The 22,359-nt window shown below is 43.6% G+C and overlaps 1 protein-coding gene across 1 annotated transcript in view; it reads left to right on the top strand.

Annotated features, from left to right (window-relative positions):
* Positions 1-20,157, top strand: part of kcnh3 (potassium voltage-gated channel, subfamily H (eag-related), member 3) — a 96,151-nt gene extending 75,994 nt beyond the window's left edge. The window contains exons 9-15 of the mRNA XM_030785983.1: positions 3,951-4,150; positions 6,427-6,676; positions 12,827-13,041; positions 17,016-17,272; positions 18,402-18,502; positions 18,888-18,940; positions 19,183-20,157. Of these exons, the coding sequence (XP_030641843.1) occupies positions 3,951-4,150; positions 6,427-6,676; positions 12,827-13,041; positions 17,016-17,272; positions 18,402-18,502; positions 18,888-18,940; positions 19,183-20,157 (2,051 nt within the window). The remainder of the gene's footprint in view (positions 1-3,950; positions 4,151-6,426; positions 6,677-12,826; positions 13,042-17,015; positions 17,273-18,401; positions 18,503-18,887; positions 18,941-19,182) is intronic.
* Positions 20,158-22,359: the final 2,202 nt, after the last annotated feature.

Here is a 22,359-nt window from a genome sequence, read left to right as displayed (position 1 = left end):
AATCTGTTCATTGTGGACTTGGAGCATTTAAACATAGTTAAAAATAACTACGAAGAAAGAAACTCTGGATTTTATAAGACGTACTTTATGTCCATGCTGTGTGTTCTCTCTTGCTCTTTGGAACTCTCTACGCAGTAGCTCTCCTGTCATTCAGAAATTTGACTTCTTCCCTTTCCCATGTATATACAGAACAGATGACCGAATGTTTTAAACACGCTAAGACTGAAATATGCTGAAATCGTCATCATTTGACTGTCATCATTTAGTAATGAATACATGCCAATACTTGCTTTGGATGTACTATTGTAATACATGTTCTTAACAGATGAGCCATAGCTTTACGTAGGCTTAAAATGCATGTTTTGCTCTGTTTCAGTAGTGCTGGAGAGACCTGTTGTTAATTCATAACTGTTTGCTTTTAGCTGAGCATAAAATGCTAACACTGAATCTTCTCTGTTTAAACAAGAACTCTGCAGGTGCCTTTTGTACACCTGCCAATCACGAAAACCCTTCACGAGATTTTGCTTACAGTGTTTGTATCACAGAAACATTTGCCAGTAGTAAACAAACTGATCTGAGTCTGTATCATCCTTTATAAAATGCAGTAAATCAGCTTCATATGATAAGTAGAACGTCTAGCTTGTCATGTCCACGGGCCATAGCGCTCAATCAATATCAATCCTTCAATCTCATATTAATATATCAATCCCTCTGCTGTAGAGTATTGGCAGTATATGTTCAATGCTGGACAGCTCCTCTGAGCCTGAAGAACTATGAATATTCTTTTGTCTCATTAATTGCCCCCCTCCCCTGGGTGACTTGTGAACATGTAGCAGCATGTGCTTTTGTTTATCTCCTCCCTACGGCAACCGTTACCACTAGTTACAACCTCCGACTGAGTCCCATGCTAGTCCCACTGCAGCACCGCAAATCCTGACCCGTCGCATGTGGACACGGATCACAAACACTCACCTTTGATCCCTTACATCGAGTGAATCAATATCTCATTGAACGCCAGAGGGTAACACTTCAGATTAGACTACACATTTCATTATGCCACAGTGTAACCTATCTGAGACCACATTTCTTTTAGTACTCAACCATTATGTTTCAGCTTTCTGTTGACCACGTTTCCATTTACACACAGAGCCCCATTAATTACAGCTGCAAAAGTACATGTTCTTGGGTCCATGTTGCCCGCTAGACCTCACTTCTTATGTAATGCATCACTGATTTGACTTGCTTTCCCACTGAACCACATTTCCCAATGAGCTGCCTTTCCCAACTACAATTTCAATTGACTGACATTTCCCATTGATTTCCATGATTGGCATGGGTTTTGTTTTTCCAGTATCTTACTACACCAACACTTATTGTATAGGTAATGCTCACTGCCGCAGTCAATTAAACATTAAAAACTGTAATTTTCTAAATGACCTTCAAATATACTTCTACTAAAAAATACATTCTTGGTCTGTCAGCAACTTAAAGAATTTAGTTTACAGTTAGCAAGGAGCAGCAGTAAAAAATCAATATGAAGATTCACAGCACTTTTTCGATACAACAGTAAAGTTTCCTTTCCATAAATCGTGTTTGTCTGTTCTCCAGAAGGAGAACATTTGTTGTTAACCTGGATCAGGATGGACATTGTGTTGTTACTGAAAGCTCAAAAGGAACCCTGCTCTGCGGCAGTAAAACTTGTGATGGATGTATGAAATATCAATGAGAAATATGCAACACTTTGTCCTGCGGAGTAGTCACAATGATTTCCAGGGTTGGCATAAAGATTCAGTGGATTTACTCCAGGCATCTGATGGGGGAGAGAAGAAAGATCGAGTTTATGACTGACCTCAGGGCACATCTTTTGAGGCATAAGGAAAAAGTCAGTGGCCTCAGTGCATTTAAGAGTGCCAGATGAGACCAAATAAACACACACACACACACACTCACACACACACACAAGTCTGTCACCAAACCCTAGGAGTCATTACTTTCCCAGCCAGCTGACAGCTGCAATACCACCCACATAAAGACGTAAAATACTAGAAGCAGTGTGCACACACACACACACGCATGCACACACACACACACAGACACACACACACAAACACACACAGACACACACACAGATAAACATGCACATTATTAGTACAAATTGACCCGGGTGAGCATTCTATAACAACAATTATCTAACATACAGTGGTGCCTGTTCACAGACACACACATACGGACAGCCTAAATAGTCATAAAAGCAAGCCTTAGTCAGACAACCAGCTGCATTGAAACTGGTATCATGTAAGGCAATTATGTTCAAACTGTGGACCTGTGTATATCCACCAAATCTGGTCAACACACACAAATCTTTAAGCACCTGCAAACAGTTAGGATGTGAGCCAAGTCTTTGTAACATAAACGAATGGCAGATTCCACGTAAAACTGAAATAATTGAATGTTTTCAAATACACTTTCTATACCGCATACTGTTCTCACAGGTTTACCAAGAGTTTTGGCTGACAAGTCTTGTTCCATTTCTGAAATGACTAAAATAGATGAAAATGGTGAATTAAGCAGGTGTGAAAGCTTTCAGCTAAAGCTGCAGGCAGCCAGGCTTACAGTTGGTACCAGCAAGATCAGTGACAGCAAAACATGCCTGAATCAGACCAGAGCCATTAGAAACCCATTAACCTCTTGTCAACAGCCTCCTTGATGAAAGATCTAGAAAAAGGGAAACAGAGAACAGGAGGCTTACTATAACCCAGCTTGAGACTGAATGACTTCTCTCTCTCTAGGAAACAGCATGAAGGTCTTACATAACAGCTCCAAGCCTTTCACAATCATCAGAAAGTTTACTAGAATCAAACTGTGTCTACTCTACTGTGATGTGCGAAGCCTAAGGGGGCTGTCTTCCCTCTCTTCTTTCACGGATAAATGAGTATGAGTTCTTCTAATGCTCTGTGACAGTTCAGAACCACCGTCCATGCGCATGTAGATAAGCCTGATACACACTACACAAACAGGCTAAGTGTACTTCATTCAAGTGTAGCAGTTGAGGACAGGTGGAAGTCAAGACCCCCAAACGTAAATCCAGACACACAAGCTGTCCTCTCTCACGTTTTCTCTCTCAAACACACAGACAGTCGTGTCTCACAAATCCTCTTTTGCATACATTTAGCATTTTCTCTCTCCAGACACATACATGTATCTCACCTGTAGCACTGTTTCTCAGATGTACGCCAGTTCTTATCTCTCTCTCACAAATACACACACACACGCACACACACATAGAGGGGGAGGGGGTGACTGAGAGAAAGAGTGAGAGGAAGAGAGGAAGGGAGAGAGAGAGAGTGAAGTAGAATTGTAGGAGTGCAGGTCTCAGCAGTAGGTCTGTGCCTTTGCAATTCTGTGTGTGCACAACCCGCTGTGACTGTACAGATCAGTGTCACAGTCAGGACCTGCTCTACCATACACACAGTAGGAGCTGTCACCACAGAGAGAGAGAGAGAGACAGAGGAGGGGCAGCGAGGGCCGGGTGGTAGGGGTGGGGATGGATAGGGGGTAGAAATGTAATTTTTTCTAGGCCATTTGATGTTCTACTCAGGTGTGAAGGAATGGGGAATTGTGAGTTTCTTTTACGAAGACATCAACATGTCAACATGCCACATGATTTAGATAAAAAGGTCTTTAAAACAGTAATAACACTCTCATCCCCTGATGGGTACCTCATCACTGTTTATTACACTGGAAAGTGGAAAAGGGATTATGTGAAAAAGGATTCCAAGCTGTTCAGAGAAATCTAATGAGTTATTTAAAATAATGAGTATTTTTCCCCTTTAACATTTTCATACTTTATTAGATTCAGTGGAGGACTTTTGAGCCATCAGCAGTGCAAAAAGCCACAAAAACCCCTGTCAATTTGTCACACGTGTGAGTGTTTGTTTGTCTCTCTGCAGCGTTAATGCACGCAGTGGTCTTCGGTAATGTAACGGCCATCATCCAGCGTATGTATTCCCGCCGTTCGCTTTACCACACACGGACCAAAGACCTGAAAGACTTCATTCGCGTTCACCGGTTACCGAAGGCTCTGGCTCAGCGCATGTTGGAGTGTTTCCAGACCACTTGGTCCGTCAACAACGGCATCGACGTCAGTGAGGTGAGCTAATTTGGTTACTGTGCTAAAACCAGTGACGTGTCCAGACGTTCGGAGGGGCAGTGGCTCACCCCCCCCCCCCCCCCCCCAAAAAAAAAACAGTGACCAATAAAAATGAGCCTGTATAAAGAGACTGTCTATACATAAACATGGGATACTAAAGACTTGAACTAAAAGATCCTGTACATACAGAGAATGCTGATGCGGTAGATGAATCATTTCACATTGCAAAAGAATGTACAATGACAGTGAATAAAGTGACTTAGTGAGCAGGGCTGAGATTGCCAGTGAAATAAAGCAAAAACACACACAAAAAAAGCAAAGCAAAGCAAAAACAGAGAGCAGAGCATCAGGCCTCGTGCTCAAACCCCCCCCCCCCCCCCCCCCCCCCCCCCCCCCCCCCCCCACATCCTCATTGGGAAGAGTAGAAGAGCCTGACAGCTCTTGGGACAAAGGATCTCTTAAGTCTGTGGGTTGAGCAGCTCTGTGACAGCAGCCTGCCACTAAACATACTCCTCTGCTTTGTTACGGTGGTGTGCAGTGGGTGACAGTCATTGTTCAATAATAGACAGCAGTTTGCACAGTGCCCTTCTGCCTGCCACTGTCACCAGATAGTCCAGCTCCATACCGACCACAGAGCCAGCTGGCCTGACCAGCTTGTCCAACCGCATAATGCTGCCTCCCCAGTACACCACAGAATAGACAAGAATACTGGTAACCATGGACTGATCTGCAGGAGTTTCCTATAGATGGTAAAGGACCCCAGCCTCCTCAGGAAATAGGGTGGCTCTGCCCCTTCCTGTTAAGGATGTCCGTGTTCTCTGACCAATCGAGTTTGTCATCCAGCTGCAGCCCAAGGCTCTTATAGGTCCTGACCATCTCCACATCAACGCCCTCGATGGAGACTGGTTGCGAGAGTGGCCCAAACCTAGTCCACCAACATCTCCTTGGTCTTGTAGGTATTCAGCTGCAGTTGGTTTGACTGGCACCATGCAACAAGGTCTTCCACCAGGAAGTGGTGGGAGTAGTAGTAGTAGTAATAGTAAAGGAAATCATTTGTTTATAGGCATTAGCAATAGAGAATAACTGCGCACCAATGCGGTACCATGTGCTGCCTAAATATGGACATTTTGCACAGAATTGAATCCCTTGTGAAGGGGTTCTTAGAAAGGATCTGGAAATGTGAATCTCATTTTATCAGCAAGACAGTGACGTAGCTTTACGAAAGGTTACTATGGACATTAAGCCATTTTCAGACACAAAAAATTATTATTATTTTTTTTAATATTGGAGACTTCTGTGTTGGGAGTCAGAATAAACCGTAAAGTCTATGACACTCCCTTGGAAACAACTTAATCTCCATTTTCTGTTCAGACTGTCTCTTATCTGCCTCATTCTCTTCTCACACTCAGGCACTTCTGTTGAAATTAAACATTGATCTTAGAGAGCAGACGTGTAAGCCTCCCTGTCACCCTGTGACTGTTTCTTATCGTATACAGCTGTGTTTTTGTTTCTGTCACCCCTGCCCGTCCTGTCAGTCCCTGTGAATAGACAGTCTCCCAGTTTGTATCTCCCATCACCTCTCGCTTGTCTCGTGACCCTTTTTGGCTCTTTCACTCAATGTTATTCAAAATTGATTTTGTTTCAGTTCCTTTGATATTTTACTTAAGAAGACTCCGAAATCTCTGTTCGTCTCTCTCTCTCTCTCTCTCTCTCTCTCTCTCTCTCTCTCTCTTTCTCTCTCTTTCTCTTCTGTTAAGCCTGTAATTATACAATTCTTTTGAGATTAGATGTTTCATGTTTTAATAAAACTGTCTCAGAAACATATTTTTCTGTTACAACTAGAGCATAAATAAAATCAGCCACCAGAGCTACTGCCATATTTGGTATTTAGTCCACCAAACAAAAGGGGTATTAACAGGTTTAAAATTCTCATTTATTCAGCCAAAACTGGTGGAGCAAAAAAAGTGACATCATCAGTTTTTCCTACTCAAAAGAGAGTAGTCATGAAAACATCCTATTTAAGATAAAAAACATGGCATTTCATTCACTTCATCCCCACACACAGAAGCACTCAGGCACAGACCTACCGCTGGGCTTTATAATCCCTTTAACGTGTCAGCAAAGACTCATCAAACTTCATCTCACACCTAAGGCCCCGATTTTCACATCAACCTAGTCTTTCCTTAACTTTCCACTCATCAAAACGTACTAAACCCGTTTTATCTCACTCTCCTCCGTGCCTTTTTCCCCCTGCCCCAACTCCCTGACCCCTGCAGCTGCTGAAGGACTTCCCGGATGAGTTGCGAGCGGACATCGCCATGCATCTGAATAAGGAGTTACTGCAGTTGCCTCTGTTTGAGTCGGCGAGTCGCGGCTGCCTCCGCTCTCTCTCTCTCATCATCAAGACATCTTTCTGTGCACCGGGAGAGTTCCTCATCCGTCAGGGAGACGCTCTGCAGGCCATCTACTTTGTGTGCTCTGGTTCTATGGAGGTCCTCAAAGACAACACTGTGCTGGCTATATTAGGTGAGTGGAAGTTACTGGACACACAGTCATACTCAATGACACAGACTTTGGCAAAGTTGTGTGGCTGTGTTTTTCATTGTGAAGACATGAGGAAGCACATGTGCATATACGCACATGCGTACACACGCGCACGCACACACACACACACACACACACACACAAACACACAAACACACACACACACAAACACACACAGTCACACTGATACACTGAGTTCCAGATACAAGACCTGTTCAAGCAGAAAAAGCTCAGAAATGATAGAAATGTAAAATCCTTATAAATGATGGTTCTATCAAGTCATGTGTTTTATTTATTTATTTTTATGACACCGTACTTCCCATACACACACACACACACACACACACACACACACACACACACACACACACATACTCTCAATTATTTGACTAAAGAGACCAGATCCACCCACAGTTTCTCTTAGTCTTTCTTTGTTATAGAGGCACACTCCCACATAATTTTCAGGTCTGTTGAACAGTCTGCCCTCTCTGACTCTCTTTCTTTCTCTCTCTCCAACTTTCTCTCCCTCTATCTCATCTCAGCACAAATTCGAACACGCGTGCACGCACTCGCACACACACACACACACACACACACACACACACACACACACACAGACACACACGTGTGCGTGTCGTTCTCACTAATCTATTGTCATGTTTTCCTTATATTGTCTAGTGGCAGCATGATTGATTACGTTGCAGCAGCAACTCCCTGCCTCCTTCTGTAAAACCCACAATATTCCATCAGCATTTAGATAACATGCAGGGAACACGTTTCTTCAACAAACTGAAGTAACACGGCTGTGTAGTGTAGAATGGTAGCATTCAGTCCCGGTAAAGCAATGCTGATCTGAGTTCGATGTTTAGTATGTGTGAAAAGACAAGCTGGTGAGGAAGAGGAGACATGTACTCTAAAATATCTCATATGTACACCCTCATTGCATGATCAACACTCTCTCGAATAGTATGAGAGACATTATCAAACCTGCTCACATGCGTCTGCGTCTCTCATTGTACATGCTACGCACATTATATTTCATTCCACACACATACATGCACGCTGAAACACACAAAGATATGCACATGCACATACACACACACACACACACACTTATACATGTATTCTGTTAGTAAAGCTTTAGGATGCATGTAAACACACATACACAGGTCTCTTATCATTCTGCTACTCACACTGATGCACTGTTCTTACACTCCCCACTCACACACATTACCATGAGAATGTCATGTGCAAACTACATTGTCTGTTCATTAATACTTGTATGATTAATTCCCTGGATCATACACTCTGCAGCCTGAATGTTAAACGTATGTGTCTGCATGCAGGAAAGCCCTCTCTAGTGTGTCCTCTCCTGTGGTAATACCCTGAAGGTCAGCCTTCTGGACATTACTGTGGAAAAAAAAACAAAAACAAGTATGGACTATTTAAAGCACAGATGCTGTGTCCACTTCATTCTTATCACTCTGAAACGACTGAACTGTCTTGTTTTTTTTTTTTTTTTTCCAGAAATAATCCTGTTACAATATTGTCATACAAATAGTATAGATGTATTCTTCTTGACTGGGGGAAAAAACCGGAATCAGTGTCTCACAGTAAGTGAGACTCAGGGCAGGATATTCACTTTTATTCCGTTTACTCAGTTGTACAGTGATTCCCAGTCTTTCTGAATTTGAAACACACTTGGACTCAGATTATAAAGTGGACAAAAGCGATGAAAGGGGCTACAGTGATGAATTTCTAATCCGTTGTCTACAGAGAGAAGAGATTGTTTGTTCTGTTAAAGTCTCCTTTTTATCTCATCACAAAATTACCAAATCCTTTTTATGGAAAGTATAAAACAGGACAAACTGGTCCTCTGGCATAGAGTCAGAATGAAGTGGAAGCTCTGACTGCAAATCTCCTTTTCCTCTGAAATGAATAATTATATGGATTATCACTTGACCATCTAATCTCTTATAAAAATTTAATAATGCACATAATTAACCTGAAGTTGCTCCATGAGAGTGCGATAAAAAAACACATCCTTTCTCATTGCTACTTTAATGGATCCTTTTATGATTTGAAAGAGAAAGCTGTTTCAAAATTCAGTGGTCGAAACCCTTTAGAATTCAGTCTCCAGGCAATACACTGAGCCAAACCGCCTTAAGGCATTTGTGGAAAGAAATGTTGAAAACAGAATTGAACTGCCTCTCAAGAGAAGGTGTCCCTTCATGCTTAATTTTTGACAGACAGATGTATCTGTGCATGTGAGAGGCATTCCTGTAGCTCTGTGCGCTCCTGTAGTAAAGTCATTTGTGCTTCCTACTGCTTCTGTTTCTTTCACCTCTCCCCATCTCTCTCCTGCACCACTCAGCTTTCACCCTCATGTCCCTGTCGCTTGAAATTGAGATATTAAGTCTTTTTTTTTTTTTTTTGGTCTGCTTTTTTAAAGTGATTTTTTTTTTTTGGCTGTTAGCCGTGGGCACTCAGAAAGTGCTTGATAAATACAACTGAATGAATAATTGTTAAATTTAAACTTTCTAACATTTCAAAACATAGTCCTTACCTTTCTCTGCAAGGTCATAAGTTCTCATCTGTGTGTGTGTGTGTGTGTGCTGTGTCTGTGTGGTGACTGTGGAACATGGATGGAGTGTAAATGATTCATCTCTTTCTCCCTCCCCTCTCACCCTCTCTGTATGACAGCTCGCAAGCTTCAACACAGAAACACACACGCGCGCGCGCACACACACACACACACACAAAAGGAGGTGGAGTGGAAGAGAGGGAAGGACAGAGAGAGGAGAGAGAGAGAGAGAGAGAGACATGACCTGTTTTATGCAGTGTACCTTAGTCCCTTTGCGTGTGACAGTAGCAGCCAGACAGACCAACCATGTCCTTTCATTATTTTTTTTTGAACTGACAGTGGAGTAGAGAATAGCAATATGCAGCATAGAATGTGTGCATGTGCATCTGAAGTACAATGGAATTTGACCAGGGAGTAAAATTTGGGCACGATAAAATTATTAAGATCACTGCACACACGCACGCACGCGCACGCACGCGCACACACACACACACACACACACAACACTCACGCTGAGCCCATCCTGTCTTTACCACACTTTTCAGGTCTGTCTCACCTTCACACATCTTCTGCTCTCATTTCCACTGGCTCAAGTCTGAGGATTCTTCCCTTCAGCACATCAAAAACCCAGGACCCCAGTCATCTGACTGACCTTCAAACCACAGGCAGCTTCTCCCCCCGTGTGCCTTACACACCCATCTCCACATAACTCATTCTTCCTGCGTTCATACATCTCAACCTCACAGCCTCTTAACATGTAACGCCCTCCCTTCATCGGTCTCAGACCCCGTGGGACATAGGATGTAAACACGCGGTGAATTCAAATGAACGCAACAAAAGGATGAACAAAAAAAAAGACGTATTTTTGTTGTTCGCGCCGTCGTTTCTCTTGATTATAGTTCAAAGACAAAACGACAAAATCAATGTACCTCCCCGTTCTCAAGACTTTCCATCACATGTTGCATTGTGCGTCGCTGCCTCCTTTTACGCTTCCATCTGAAACACTGATATGTCTTTATTTACCATTGTGTATAAATGACTTAACTGTCATCCAAAAAACAGTGACTCATTAGTTTTCACTCGTGAGGCTGAGGCTGTTCATTACATATCTTAATCATTTCTTCTCTTCCAGTCAGCCTGCCATGGTTCTGTATGACTGACAAACATGCACTTACAGGGCAGAAGTGGAACTGAAAGAGATGCATGAGGAATGACAAGGTCCTAACAGAGCCGAAGGAGTGTGTGTGTGTGTGTGCACATTTATCTCCAAAAGCCTCTATCTCTCTGATCAAATCAATCGCTGATGTGCTGGCAAGTCTCATTCGGCTGGAACTCTTAATAATTTATGGTCACTGCATTATTTAAAACTGTTGATTATTAATACTGAACCTGCACACGAAGGGAAGAGCTATAGATCACACACCACACACACTCACACACACACACACCACAGACGGAGAGAGTTATCGGTGAATGAGAACAGGTGAAGTGAAAGTACAGATGAGAGAAGGGATGGAAAAAAAGTCAGCTTGGAGGAAAAGAGGAAAACATGTCACTCTGTGCTTATCATGCACACGCGCAATGTAAAAATGCCTACTTAGAAATGGCTCCACATTGTATATGCATATACCATCTCATGAGCATGCAAATTAAAAACATTTATAGACAGGAATGGACAGAATGTACATTCATTATTTAAAGCATTTATTAAGTAGATCCAATCACAGACACATGTTCAAAAAGAATGGAATGATTACACACAAACATACACACACATATTTTAGAAAACACTGCATATGTTTGTGTGAACACAGTCACAATGAATATATGCAATAATATGCATTTTGCCAGAAATGAGTTTGATGTTCACACACACACGCGCACATTCACTCACAGTAATGGCAGACGCCTGTGGTGATATTGATTTGACAGCTTGACCCGGGGAACCACAGGAGACTTGGACTGGGGGGGATGAGAGACAGAGAGAGAGAAAGAGAGAGAAAAAATAAAGTAATTAGAAGATAGCTGATTTGTAGGTGTACCACACGTAGACACACACACACACACACACACAAAATGTTCCTTCATTAATATTTGGGATTTGAGAGAGAGAGACTGGAAGGACATTAACGCTGTTGCACATTAGAGCTGTTATATGTAATGCCTCTGTTTTACTGGTCTCGTGTCGTATTGTTTTCTTTTACCTGAAGATCCCATTTTGTCAGGGTTACACAAAGATATCGATTGTCAGTCAAGCCAGGCTAAACATGAAGTTTATTAAGCAACAGAAGAGAGACAGCAACAGAGATGGGAGAATGAGGGAGGAGGTTGACAGAACAGAGAGACAGTCACAGTAGGGTGGAGGAGAGAGCAAGAAAGAAGTACTACAAAAAAGGACAGAGGGGTTGAAGGAGAAAGAAAGAAAGAAAGAAAGAAAGAAAGAAAGAAAGAAAGAAAGAAAGAAAGAAAGAAAGAAAGAAAGAAAGAAAGAAAGAAAGAAAAAGATTTTATTTCCTTTCAAATAAAAGAGTTTCATTGTCAATAAACTGCTAAGGTGAAGAAAAGAAGATGAAGAAGAAAAGAGACGACAGGTGGATGTAAGATCCATGGGAATAAAGGACATAAACTGTAACATGCACATTGTTGTGCGCATGGCACATACTAGTGGTCCCTCCCTCTGTCTGTCACATCTCTCTCTCTTCACCCTCTTCTCTCAGGGGGAGGGGGCTGCAGTCAACCAGCAGTCCTTTCATTTGTTTATACTGCAGTGCTATTGGCTCATCTTTCTCTCCACCACTCATTCTGCTATAAACAGAAATGCATGCGCACACACACGCACATACACACACATACAGTTTTAACACTCAGTCAGTTATACACCAACCAACAATTCTCCCAACATCCATGCACATCTTCCCGCCAGATAAACAAACACACAATCTCTCTCAACCACACACACACACACACACACACACACACACACACACACACACACACAACAGAGTTGCTCCCATTCTATGCCAAGAGGGCTTCTATCCAAAAGCACATTGATTTGATTTGATATGATTTGATATAACCTATTTCAAAATATATCAGTGGTTTCATGGTCCCTTGGCACCAAAAGAGATATATTTTTTTTATTTACTGCATGAGCCTGTGTGCCCTCTCCGTATTATGTCTTATTCTGGAATTTTCCCAGAGATGTGGAAAGTTCAGGAGAAAAATGGCCTAACCTATGCTCTTTCATTTAAGCTGATTTGATCTCAGTGATATAAAATGTGAATCAATGGTTTGCACAGTTATGAAACTATATTTGTATGTAAAATTTTCCCCACTGTGTGAGAATCCACAAATACTAGGAAAGAAAGAAAGAAAGAAAGAAAGAAAGAAAGAAAGAAAGAAAGAAAGAAAGAAAGAAAGAAAGAAAGAGAGAACAAGAAAGAAAGAAAGTTCTACATCCTTGTGTAAGATGATTAGGAATTTTAACTACATTGTGCAGCTGTTCACTAAATGCTAACACTCTCTGTGCATTTCTGGTGTGTTCACAGGTAAAGGAGACTTAATTGGCTCTGACTCCCTGACTAAAGAGCAGGTGATAAAGACCAACGCTAATGTGAAGGCGCTAACCTACTGTGACCTGCAGTACATTAGTCTCAAGGGGCTTAGGGAGGTACTGCGCCTCTACCCGGAATACGCCCAGAAATTCATCAGCGAAATCCAACACGACCTCACATACAACCTACGAGAAGGCAGCGGAGTCGACGTGAGTTCTACAAGAGATTTACACACACACACACACACACACACACACACACACACACACACACACACACACTCTCTCACTCAGACAGCTGATAACAATTTTCTTTCATCAGCCTGGTAAAGCAAGAATGATGTTGATGTAGACACATAGACACATACTCAGCAGACCAGAGGTGCTAGACAGGTTTACGTAAGAATGTACTGGTGTGTGGATTGTGAATTCAGACTCAGACACACATACACACACACACACACACACACTCACACGCACATGCCTGAGTTGAATTGAGTTTGATAGGCAAGTTTATATAAGAACATGCCAAAGCATGAATTATGAGTTCTCACTTTCTCTTCATACACACAGACATTTGTAATTTAAAAACAGAATAGCTAGTTGATATGACCAGTTGATATGGCATAGTATTAATTTGGGAAAGTGATGTCTGTGAGTTGTTTGCACACGTTCACACACACACACGCACACACACACACACACACAGAGACAGAGAGAGAGAGACAGAGAGAGAGACAGAGAGACAGAGAGACAGAGAGACAGAGAGAGAGAGAGACAGAGAGAGAGAGAGAGAGAGAGAGAGAGTTAGTTTAAATTCCATGGCATCAATCAGTATGCCATAGTCTAACACTCTGTGCTAGTCTAGACTCGCTCACTGGGCATTTCTTGCCCAGTGTTCTGTTGTTTTGCTTTATGTCAATGTCTACAACATAGAACACAAATTAAACTTTCCATGTTATGCTTACTAATATGGAATGCTACTTTCATCTGTTAATTTACTGATGCACACATGGTATAAACCTGCTGTTCATTTATCGTCTGAAACACACACGCACACACACACATACAGACACAGTCGTCCAGTTCTGTAGCAGTCAGGTGTTGTTTGTCTCCACTGGGAGAAGTTCCAGTGACCTACACCAAAGCTGTTTTTCTCATCCTGTACCAAGGACACTAGCTACCACTGTGGACTACTGGAATCTCTGTGTTGGATCACAGACAAAATGTCTCTCCATCTGTTGGATTTTGTGAGCAAGCACACACACACACATAGACACACACATGCACGCACGCACGCACGCACGCACACACACACATACATACTCACACACACACACACACACACACACACACACACACACGGAGTTTGTCCTCTTTCAAGATCTAGCCAACGCCCCAAAGCCCCTTACCTCCGAGCAGCACATGTCTGCTCACTCACGAGTCCTCTTTACCTATGTCTCTGTTTCGCTGTCTCTCTCACACACACACACACAGACGCTTACACGGAGCGTGTGTGCTGAGTTTAACATGCAAGGACAGGAATAGAAACAGGCAGCCATTTGGAGTGTGTGCTGTTGCTAAGAATAGCACAGGGGAAGGAGGGGGCTCTCCCTGACTGGCTGGGTCCCCCATGCCCCTGGCTAAGATTGGATTCTGTCAGATAAAAATAGCATGGTGCGAGGAGTGGGGAGAGGAGGACAGGAGGAGAGATAGAGGATGGGGGATTTCTCTCCTCCACTGCAGTGTTGCCTCTCCAGGGTGTAGCGGAGCTTGCGCTCCGACTGCAGAAACACGGTCTTTGTGTATGAAAGAGAGCGAGTGTGGAGAGAGCGAGAGAGAAAGAGAGAGAGACGGGGAGAGAGAGAGGGGGGGGGGGGCAGAGATGAGTTTCAGAGATAGGAAAGGGAGAGAGGGACTAAAAGAAAGAGTTTTTTGACAATAATTAGAGCGAGATATGTATCCAATATATGATTTAAACTGTAAAAAAAAACAAGCGCATGAAAATACATCAGTGATTTGTAGTTCCTATTGTGTGTGTGTTGTGTGTGTGTGCGTGTGTGTAGCACCTCCTTTGCAACCCCTCCGCCGAGCAGTAGCAGTGTTATTTGGCTCATACATGTGAAATCCCCACAGACATGGGCTGCATATGAATGAAGTTTTCCCCCCATTGCAAGTCTGCCAAGACAAATAGCCTGCAAGCCTGCCCATGGAAATCTACTTTTAATTTGCCACAAAACAATTAACTGAGAACGGGCCACTCAGGCTACAAAAAAAGCCTTGAGTGTTTGGATTGTAGCGTGTTTTCTCACAGCAGTGGACAAGTGGGGAGAGAGAGAGAGAGAGAGAGAGAGAGAAGGAAAGAGCAATAATGTATTCCTCCTTGTCTGGCTTGATTCACTTATTTCTGATTGACTGAATGTGCACTGACCCCAGAGAGTGCAAGGAGACAAGCTTCTCCTGACAGAGCGACCCGTTTCTGCTCTTTCTCGCTGCCTGCATTCTGGAGCTCACTGAGAGGAGTGGTGTGGATTGGAATGGACAGGCGGAAGGTTCCAGAGAAACATGATTTAACCATTCTGAAGGACCAGGAGGACGGACCAGAGAGGATCAATAAATGTTGGAAGTGCATGCAGTTGTTTTCTTGGGGACAAATACTTGCATGCTCTTCCCTTCCATACATACTTTAAACTTGGATATAACAATGGACAGCTTCAGGTCTAGAGCCGCTGGTTCAGTGTGTACTTGGTGCAGCAGAAAAAGTGAAGGCGTTAAGGGAAAGCATACAGACTCAGACACACTTAACCTGCTGTTTATTAGGAGATCTGTGTTAATGAACATTCTCCAGCACTCACAATCTGTTCTCTGGGTACACACACACACACACACACACACAGACTGAAAGTCCAAGATATCTGCAGTAATTCATTCTGGATGCAAAGCAATGCACAAAGAAGAAACATGCGCACACACACACACACACACACACAAAAACACACATACATACACATGGGCACGTGCCTGTGCCTTCACCCCTTCATTGTCAGAGCAAATCGCTCCCCCACCCGTGCCATGGGGGGCCTTGTTTCTAAGATCGGAACGAAGAAGCTAAGAATAACCTACTGCTCTGGGAGGGTGTGGGGCTGCAGACAGAGTGTGGGGGTGTAAAGAAGAAAGAGAGGGAAAAAAATGAAAAGAAGGAAAAAGAAAAGAAAGCAGGCAGAGGAAGAGGGGAGGGGGTTCGGAGAGAAAGCGAGGGAGAGGGAGAGACCTCAATCAAAGTGAAGGGAGATGAAGACAGAAAACAAAAAAGCTGTTAGAGGGAGAATATTAACATGAGAAGGAGAGCGTATATGTTTTTTAACCTTCACGATTTGAACCGTGGTCTAAAATGTAATAAGGTCACACTGTCATTCAGAATGTTTTCATGAATACCACTGATGTGCACAGTCTCCTTCTCTTTGACTAACAACAGTTTAAATGAGTCCTGTATGTTGAGTATGTGTTGGCGATGGGGGTTCAACTGTAGCTGTGTGTCTCTTTGTCACACTGGAATGAAGGTCACTGTCTGGATTCATTCCGTATCATGTATATTTATTTTAAAAAAAAAATCCTTTCTGTGTTCTCCGTTGTTAAAACACTGGAGGCTTTGCGTGATCTGAAGCTGTGGCAGTTGCTATGGAAATGCATAGTTGTAAGATTATAGTAAGTTACACTTCATGTTGTTTTGCTGCAATGCTAGAATATGTGGAAAAAATGTGTAACAACACATTTTGTTAGTTAATTGCTGAACTTGAAAGGTGAGTGAGAGACAGGGAGAGAGAGAGAGAGAGAGAGAGAGAGAGAGAGTGAAAGAGTAGATGTTTTAGTGTGCTACTCTGGCAATTACCTGTGGGCTTTGAGAGGATGCTGCTCATTAATGCTGTTTTCTTGCTCTCTTAAAGTCAGTCTTGTAACTGATCATTTTCAGACACGAAAAACACCCCAAACTAAGACTCACTGCCCTCTGTGTTTTTCTACCCTGACGCTGATTAATGTAGTCTCACCGCTAACAAATTTCACATTGTTTTGTGCAATTAACAAAATTGTGCATTTTAAGTTTTTCTTGGCCTCTTTTAACATAACTTTACATGGTTCAGAAGAGCAGAATTTTAATCATAATTCTTCTTTGCTCTCTCCCTCAGGTGGATTGGGAGAGCAATGGTGGGCTTGTGAAGAAACTGCCCTCGATCCGTGAGGATGAGGAAGGCGACGAAGAGCAGAATTCAGTGTCACGGGCTCCACGCTCACCCCTGCGGCTGACCCGGGGTCTCAGCTCACCCCTCCGCTCTCCTCTGCTCCCCCCTCGACCTTTCCGCCCTCCCTCTGATCACAGCCGTCCTGCAACGCTGCAAATCCCTGTAGTCAGCTTCAGCAGCGTTCCACCTGAACTTAGCCCCAGGTGAGTGAGAAACACACACACACAGGTTAGGTGTGCACGTTTCTGGAACTCAGCATCAGGTGAAAGAGGTCTCTGTTGCACACTCACACACACACAAACACACACACAGAAAAAAACGACTTAAAAAATCCAGCCCTAGTCTCAGCTGAGTCGCACTCGACAATAATACAAATTCCCAGAAGTCTGTGTCCCAGGAATGCCCTATCAGGACTCAGCCCCAAGGCTCCAGGTCAGGAGTGATGCACCCACAAAGACACACACAAGTACAGGCAAAGTACGGGGTGATCAGATACATATGAGGTGGATCTATACTAGTGTCGGTAAGCCTGTACTTGGCCTTTTCATATATCCTTCTCACTGTCCATCCATTCACGCCAGCATTTGAAGGTCAGTTTAAAATGTTAAGACTACTTGCTTCACAGCTTTCAGGAGAAAGCTCAAAAATTGGACCTAAAAGTTGAGTCTACTCAAAAAGTTAATCATTTTAAATGTACCTAACTTTTTTTCTTATCGTGTAATTGTAGCTGTCCTCTTGGTAATTTCCAAGCCGTGCAGAGTTAAGACAAGTATAATGTCTCTTCTGTTTGATATAGCTATAGATTCATTTTACTGACACTGAATATTTTCATTCAAAAGGCTGCAGCACGCTCATAGATATTACAGTGGGAGTTATTAATTTAAGCAAATTTCACAGTTCAAGTTTTTTTTGCCAGCATTATGTTTTACTGCCCCTCAGTGGACTGTACAGGAATAACAGTCTGCCTGATTAGTAATTTAGCAGCCTTGTTCGGCTGCCATGACAACCAGTTGGGCTCTGTATTGGACGCAGTAAGAGGCGGCTCAGTTTCTCACCAGAAAAGACTGAGTTTACCCAGGACTGCATGGCTACTACGAGACTGAATTTGAATGAGGGTCAACATTAAGTCAAATCTATATGCATCTCTCTGTCTCTGTGAGGCAATGAACGACAAACTAATGGACCAGAGAAATGGTAATATTTAGCTACATAAAAAGGCGATTGCCACTGCTGAAATATGTTATGTCAAGTTAACTGTTATTATAGGTGAAAGAGGACTTGACCAGTAACACTGTTCTCTCCTCCTCTCTCTTTCTGTTCTTTCTCCTCTAGGTTTGTGGACGGTATTGAGACGGAGAGCAACGTGAACTCTGCCCAGAGGTTTGAATTTAGTTCTAACCTACCTCAGAGTGGCCCTCCATCTCCCGGAGCAGGTGCATAGCACACACACATACACACACACACACACACACACACACACACACACACACACACAAACACACACATGCACACACGCGCACACACACACACACACACACTTCTCTCAGAGTTATGTAAGTTTATAGTCAATGTAGTGCATGATACAAAGGAAATGGGAAATGTATTATTCTACATGGCTTTTCCCCCTCTCTCTCTCTGACCTGTCTTTCTCTAAGATGAAATCTATCCCGGTCTGCTCTTGTAACATCCCTGCTTTTATAGAGGTGCTCTCCCTTTGTGTCTGAGAGATTAAAAAACATGAGAAAAGGTAACGAAAAAGATCAGACAGATAAGATGACTGCCATGATTTAACTTTTCTTCCACTCTGTGTATGTGTAGTGAGCCAAGAACAGATGGAGACAAGGCAGAGCATCACTAAACTGAGTGAGGAGGTGAGTTTTCCAAACACGATTAAGTGATGTAACTATAATACACACACTCACATACACAGAGAGAGAGAGGGGGGAAAAGCTGAAAAATCTTTGGGGGGAGGAGTCAAAGGAAGTGAAATGAAACAACACAGAAAACCTAATGACACTCTTTTGGAAAAAAAAAAAACAGAGTACAGGATCTTTAAGGCGCAGTTTGCGCCTCCATTCTAAAGATAACTTAAGGTCATTTCTCTCATTCTCAGATGACCAGTTTGTCCCAACAAGTCTCCCAGCTGAGCCAGGAGCTCCAGGAGATGGCCCGATTACTCCGGCCTCTTCTCCTCGTTGGTTCTCAGCCACTTCTGACAGCCATATCACCCACGCTCACTGCTCCGACCTGCAGCACCAGCGGGACCTCCATCCCCACGCCTCAAGTCCCACCTCCTCCAGCACCACCCTGCTCTCCGCTCAGGCCATCCTGCTCCCTATTGGACAGCGCAGACCCTGGGGGCATGAGTCTCCCCAGCTGCCTCGTACCCACCTCACCTCCACAAAGATCCACAGCCCAGCCACAGACACCACCATCAGGCTGCTCCAATAGCTCACCCAAGTCCACCGTGCAGCCTCCAGAGTTAATCCAAACAAAGGGATCTGGGCAATTAAACAGTAGCTCCCTTGGCTCCAGCACTGGTTTTCCCCAGGCTGGCCAGGACAGGCCAGCATTGGTCTCACGCACTCCTTCCCCATCTCTTTCCTTCTCTCTCTCCATGTCCTCCTCTCGTTCTCAGTCACCCTGCCTCTCTCCGTGTCAGGGGCCACACCTTTCCCGTCTTGCCAGTCACAACCGAGGGCTGCTCCCCCCACCCCCTTCACAGGACACTCCGCCCCCGCCGCCCTCCCATTGCTCAGCCCCTGCGTCACTCAGCAGTTCCCCCGGTGACTGCAGATTACGGCTCACCTCCTCTTCATCTCCAGCCACTCCTCTGAACCCACCTCCACCTTGTACCCCTCCCTCCTGTCCGCACCCCTCTCCTCTCTCTCCCTCCTCTCTGGACTCTCTGAGAGACACCCAGGCCTCCTTTGGCTCTTCATGGCCCCAGCAGACTTCCAGTGCAGCCAAGGGGAGCACTGGAGCTGACTCCCCAAAGCTGGAGATAGAAATGCAGGAGTGGGATTCAGGCAATCAGTCCCAGACAGAGCACATCAGTTTCATTGATGAAGAAGGACCGCCACTGTGAGAAACAGAAAGGGAGAGACTGAGAGAGAGAGGTATCACCACCAGGTGACGGGTCAGGACAGAAGAATAGAATAGAAAGAATAGAAAGGGGGAGAGAACAATCCACTCATCCACAGAGCAACTTTGAACCCGTTCAATACACAATGAAATGGACAGCAGAGGTTCACCAAGGCCTCTTTTTATTGCTCGGATGACATGTCACTCATCAACTTGAAGCACCTCCTACCCACACACACGCTAGTCCTTATCATCTCAGAAATAGGGGCTAACTCCTTGTGATGGACAACTCTTTCCTCCAAAGGCATTAAAGGTAGCTGTGATCTGTAGTGTCACTTAGCGCAGTGCACAACAGCAAGAACTTCAAACAAATGAGTGAAATCCAGCATAACAGCAATTTAAGACCATCACAGAAGTGCTGAAAAACACTGAAAGGTTTTTTTCTTTAACTTATTATTGATGATCTGTCTGCTCAACATGAAATGAGTGCATTGAATTGGTATCAGTGATGGCATTGAGACTCAATGGGAAACTAAGGCCCTAAAGCATTACCATATCATGGCATTTCTCATTTCCAAACTGAATGCAACCTCACAGTGGAGTGTATTCTCTGTCACTCCCTTATGGCCAAAGGCCTCATTAATACATAGTGTCATTTTGACTGCGAATGTACGACTCCCTTCAACCCCACCCAAAACCTGCCGTATTGACCCACTGCCTGACCAACCAGTGAAACTCAGAGTAGAATTTTTTCAGTATTTCCCTCTTGAACACTTTTCCTCTTTCAAGGTTCTCTACAAGTCTGTCTTTATAGTCTAATTCTACAAGAGCTCTGGAGTTATATATTTAACAAGCATGATATAGAGTAAGTGTTCCTTACTCTCACGCAAACACATACATAATAATAATGGACACTTGGTTTGTCTAGTTTCTCTCTGTACACAAAATCCTGGGGTTCTTGAGACAATCACCGTGGCACACAGAACGGGATCAGAGCCAGTGCGTGCTCCATCATGTTTTAAGGTTCACGTGGCACCAGCCTGGCATGACAAAACAGGGGCTGATTGAGTATGGGCCAAAGTACTTAACCTGCCAAATAGAGGCAGATGTTTGCATGAACCAGGAAGGATTTGCATGCCAAATAGGGTACAGTTATAATGAAAGCATGAAGGTGTAGAATATCTGATTGAAGACAATTTGTTTATGGGCAAAAGCGCGTTGGTATGCCAAATAGTGAACACCTGGCGTTTAGGTCTGGCCAATTGGCTTGCTATACAGTGAATGGAGTAGAGTCTGGGTGATGAAACTTGATTAGTTTGGGCAATGACAGTTAACAAACACGCACACACACACACACACACACGTATGGGCAAATAATATTACACAGCTTTAGCCATCTAACCATGCGTGCCTTCTCCTAAAACCACCCGATCACCATTGTTCTACCTTCTCGTGTCGTCTTTCATTCTGTTTCACCATGGTTACGGTTCCATCGGTGATCATGACAGTGACCACAGCACTTTTATCCCAGAGAGGAGCTTATTTATTTATTTATTCATTTATTATGTATTTATTTTCTTATTGCCATGTTTAAAAAGGAGAAAGCTTGAGATTCTTACAATGGTTAAAATATCGTGGAGTTTTACTTCAAGACTTACGCCATCTAACTAAATCAGAGAGGCAAAAAAAAAAAAAAAAAAACTCCCAGACTGAGCCGATTTCAGACTTCAGACCCAACATCGTGGACCTGTCGTCTCACTCAAAGTCTTTATGAGAAACGGAGATGCTGACACTCCACTAGGACCAAAACCAGTGGGACAAAGTTCATGAGAATTCTTTTCTTTGCACACTCTGACAGTCACAGTTCACTAATGTTCACCGGTCACTCCAACTAACCGGACATCACCCCCCCCCCCCATCTTCACCAGAGTGCTGGAGTTAGTGTTCCCTGCATTGACTTCTGATTGACCTGCCTCTGGCAATCTAGATGTGCTTGCTCAGATAAGCAGAGGAGGGGCACATGATTATTCATCGTAGAATGGATGAAGATTTTTTTTTTTTAATTCAAATTTGGACAGGCTTGGGGGTATCAATTTGGAGATGTGGGTGTGTGTTACAAGCAGTTCCATTATGAAAAGGGGTCCAAAGATTTTCGGGCTGTGGGTGGGGGGGTGGGGGTGTCGGGGTACCTGCATGTCCCATCTAT

This window comes from Chanos chanos, chromosome 10 (genome assembly GCF_902362185.1).
Source record: "Chanos chanos chromosome 10, fChaCha1.1, whole genome shotgun sequence".
NCBI classification, from domain to species: domain Eukaryota; kingdom Metazoa; phylum Chordata; class Actinopteri; order Gonorynchiformes; family Chanidae; genus Chanos; species Chanos chanos.
Note: the sequence above shows the minus strand (reverse complement) of the source record. Positions and strands in the feature narration are given on the sequence as shown.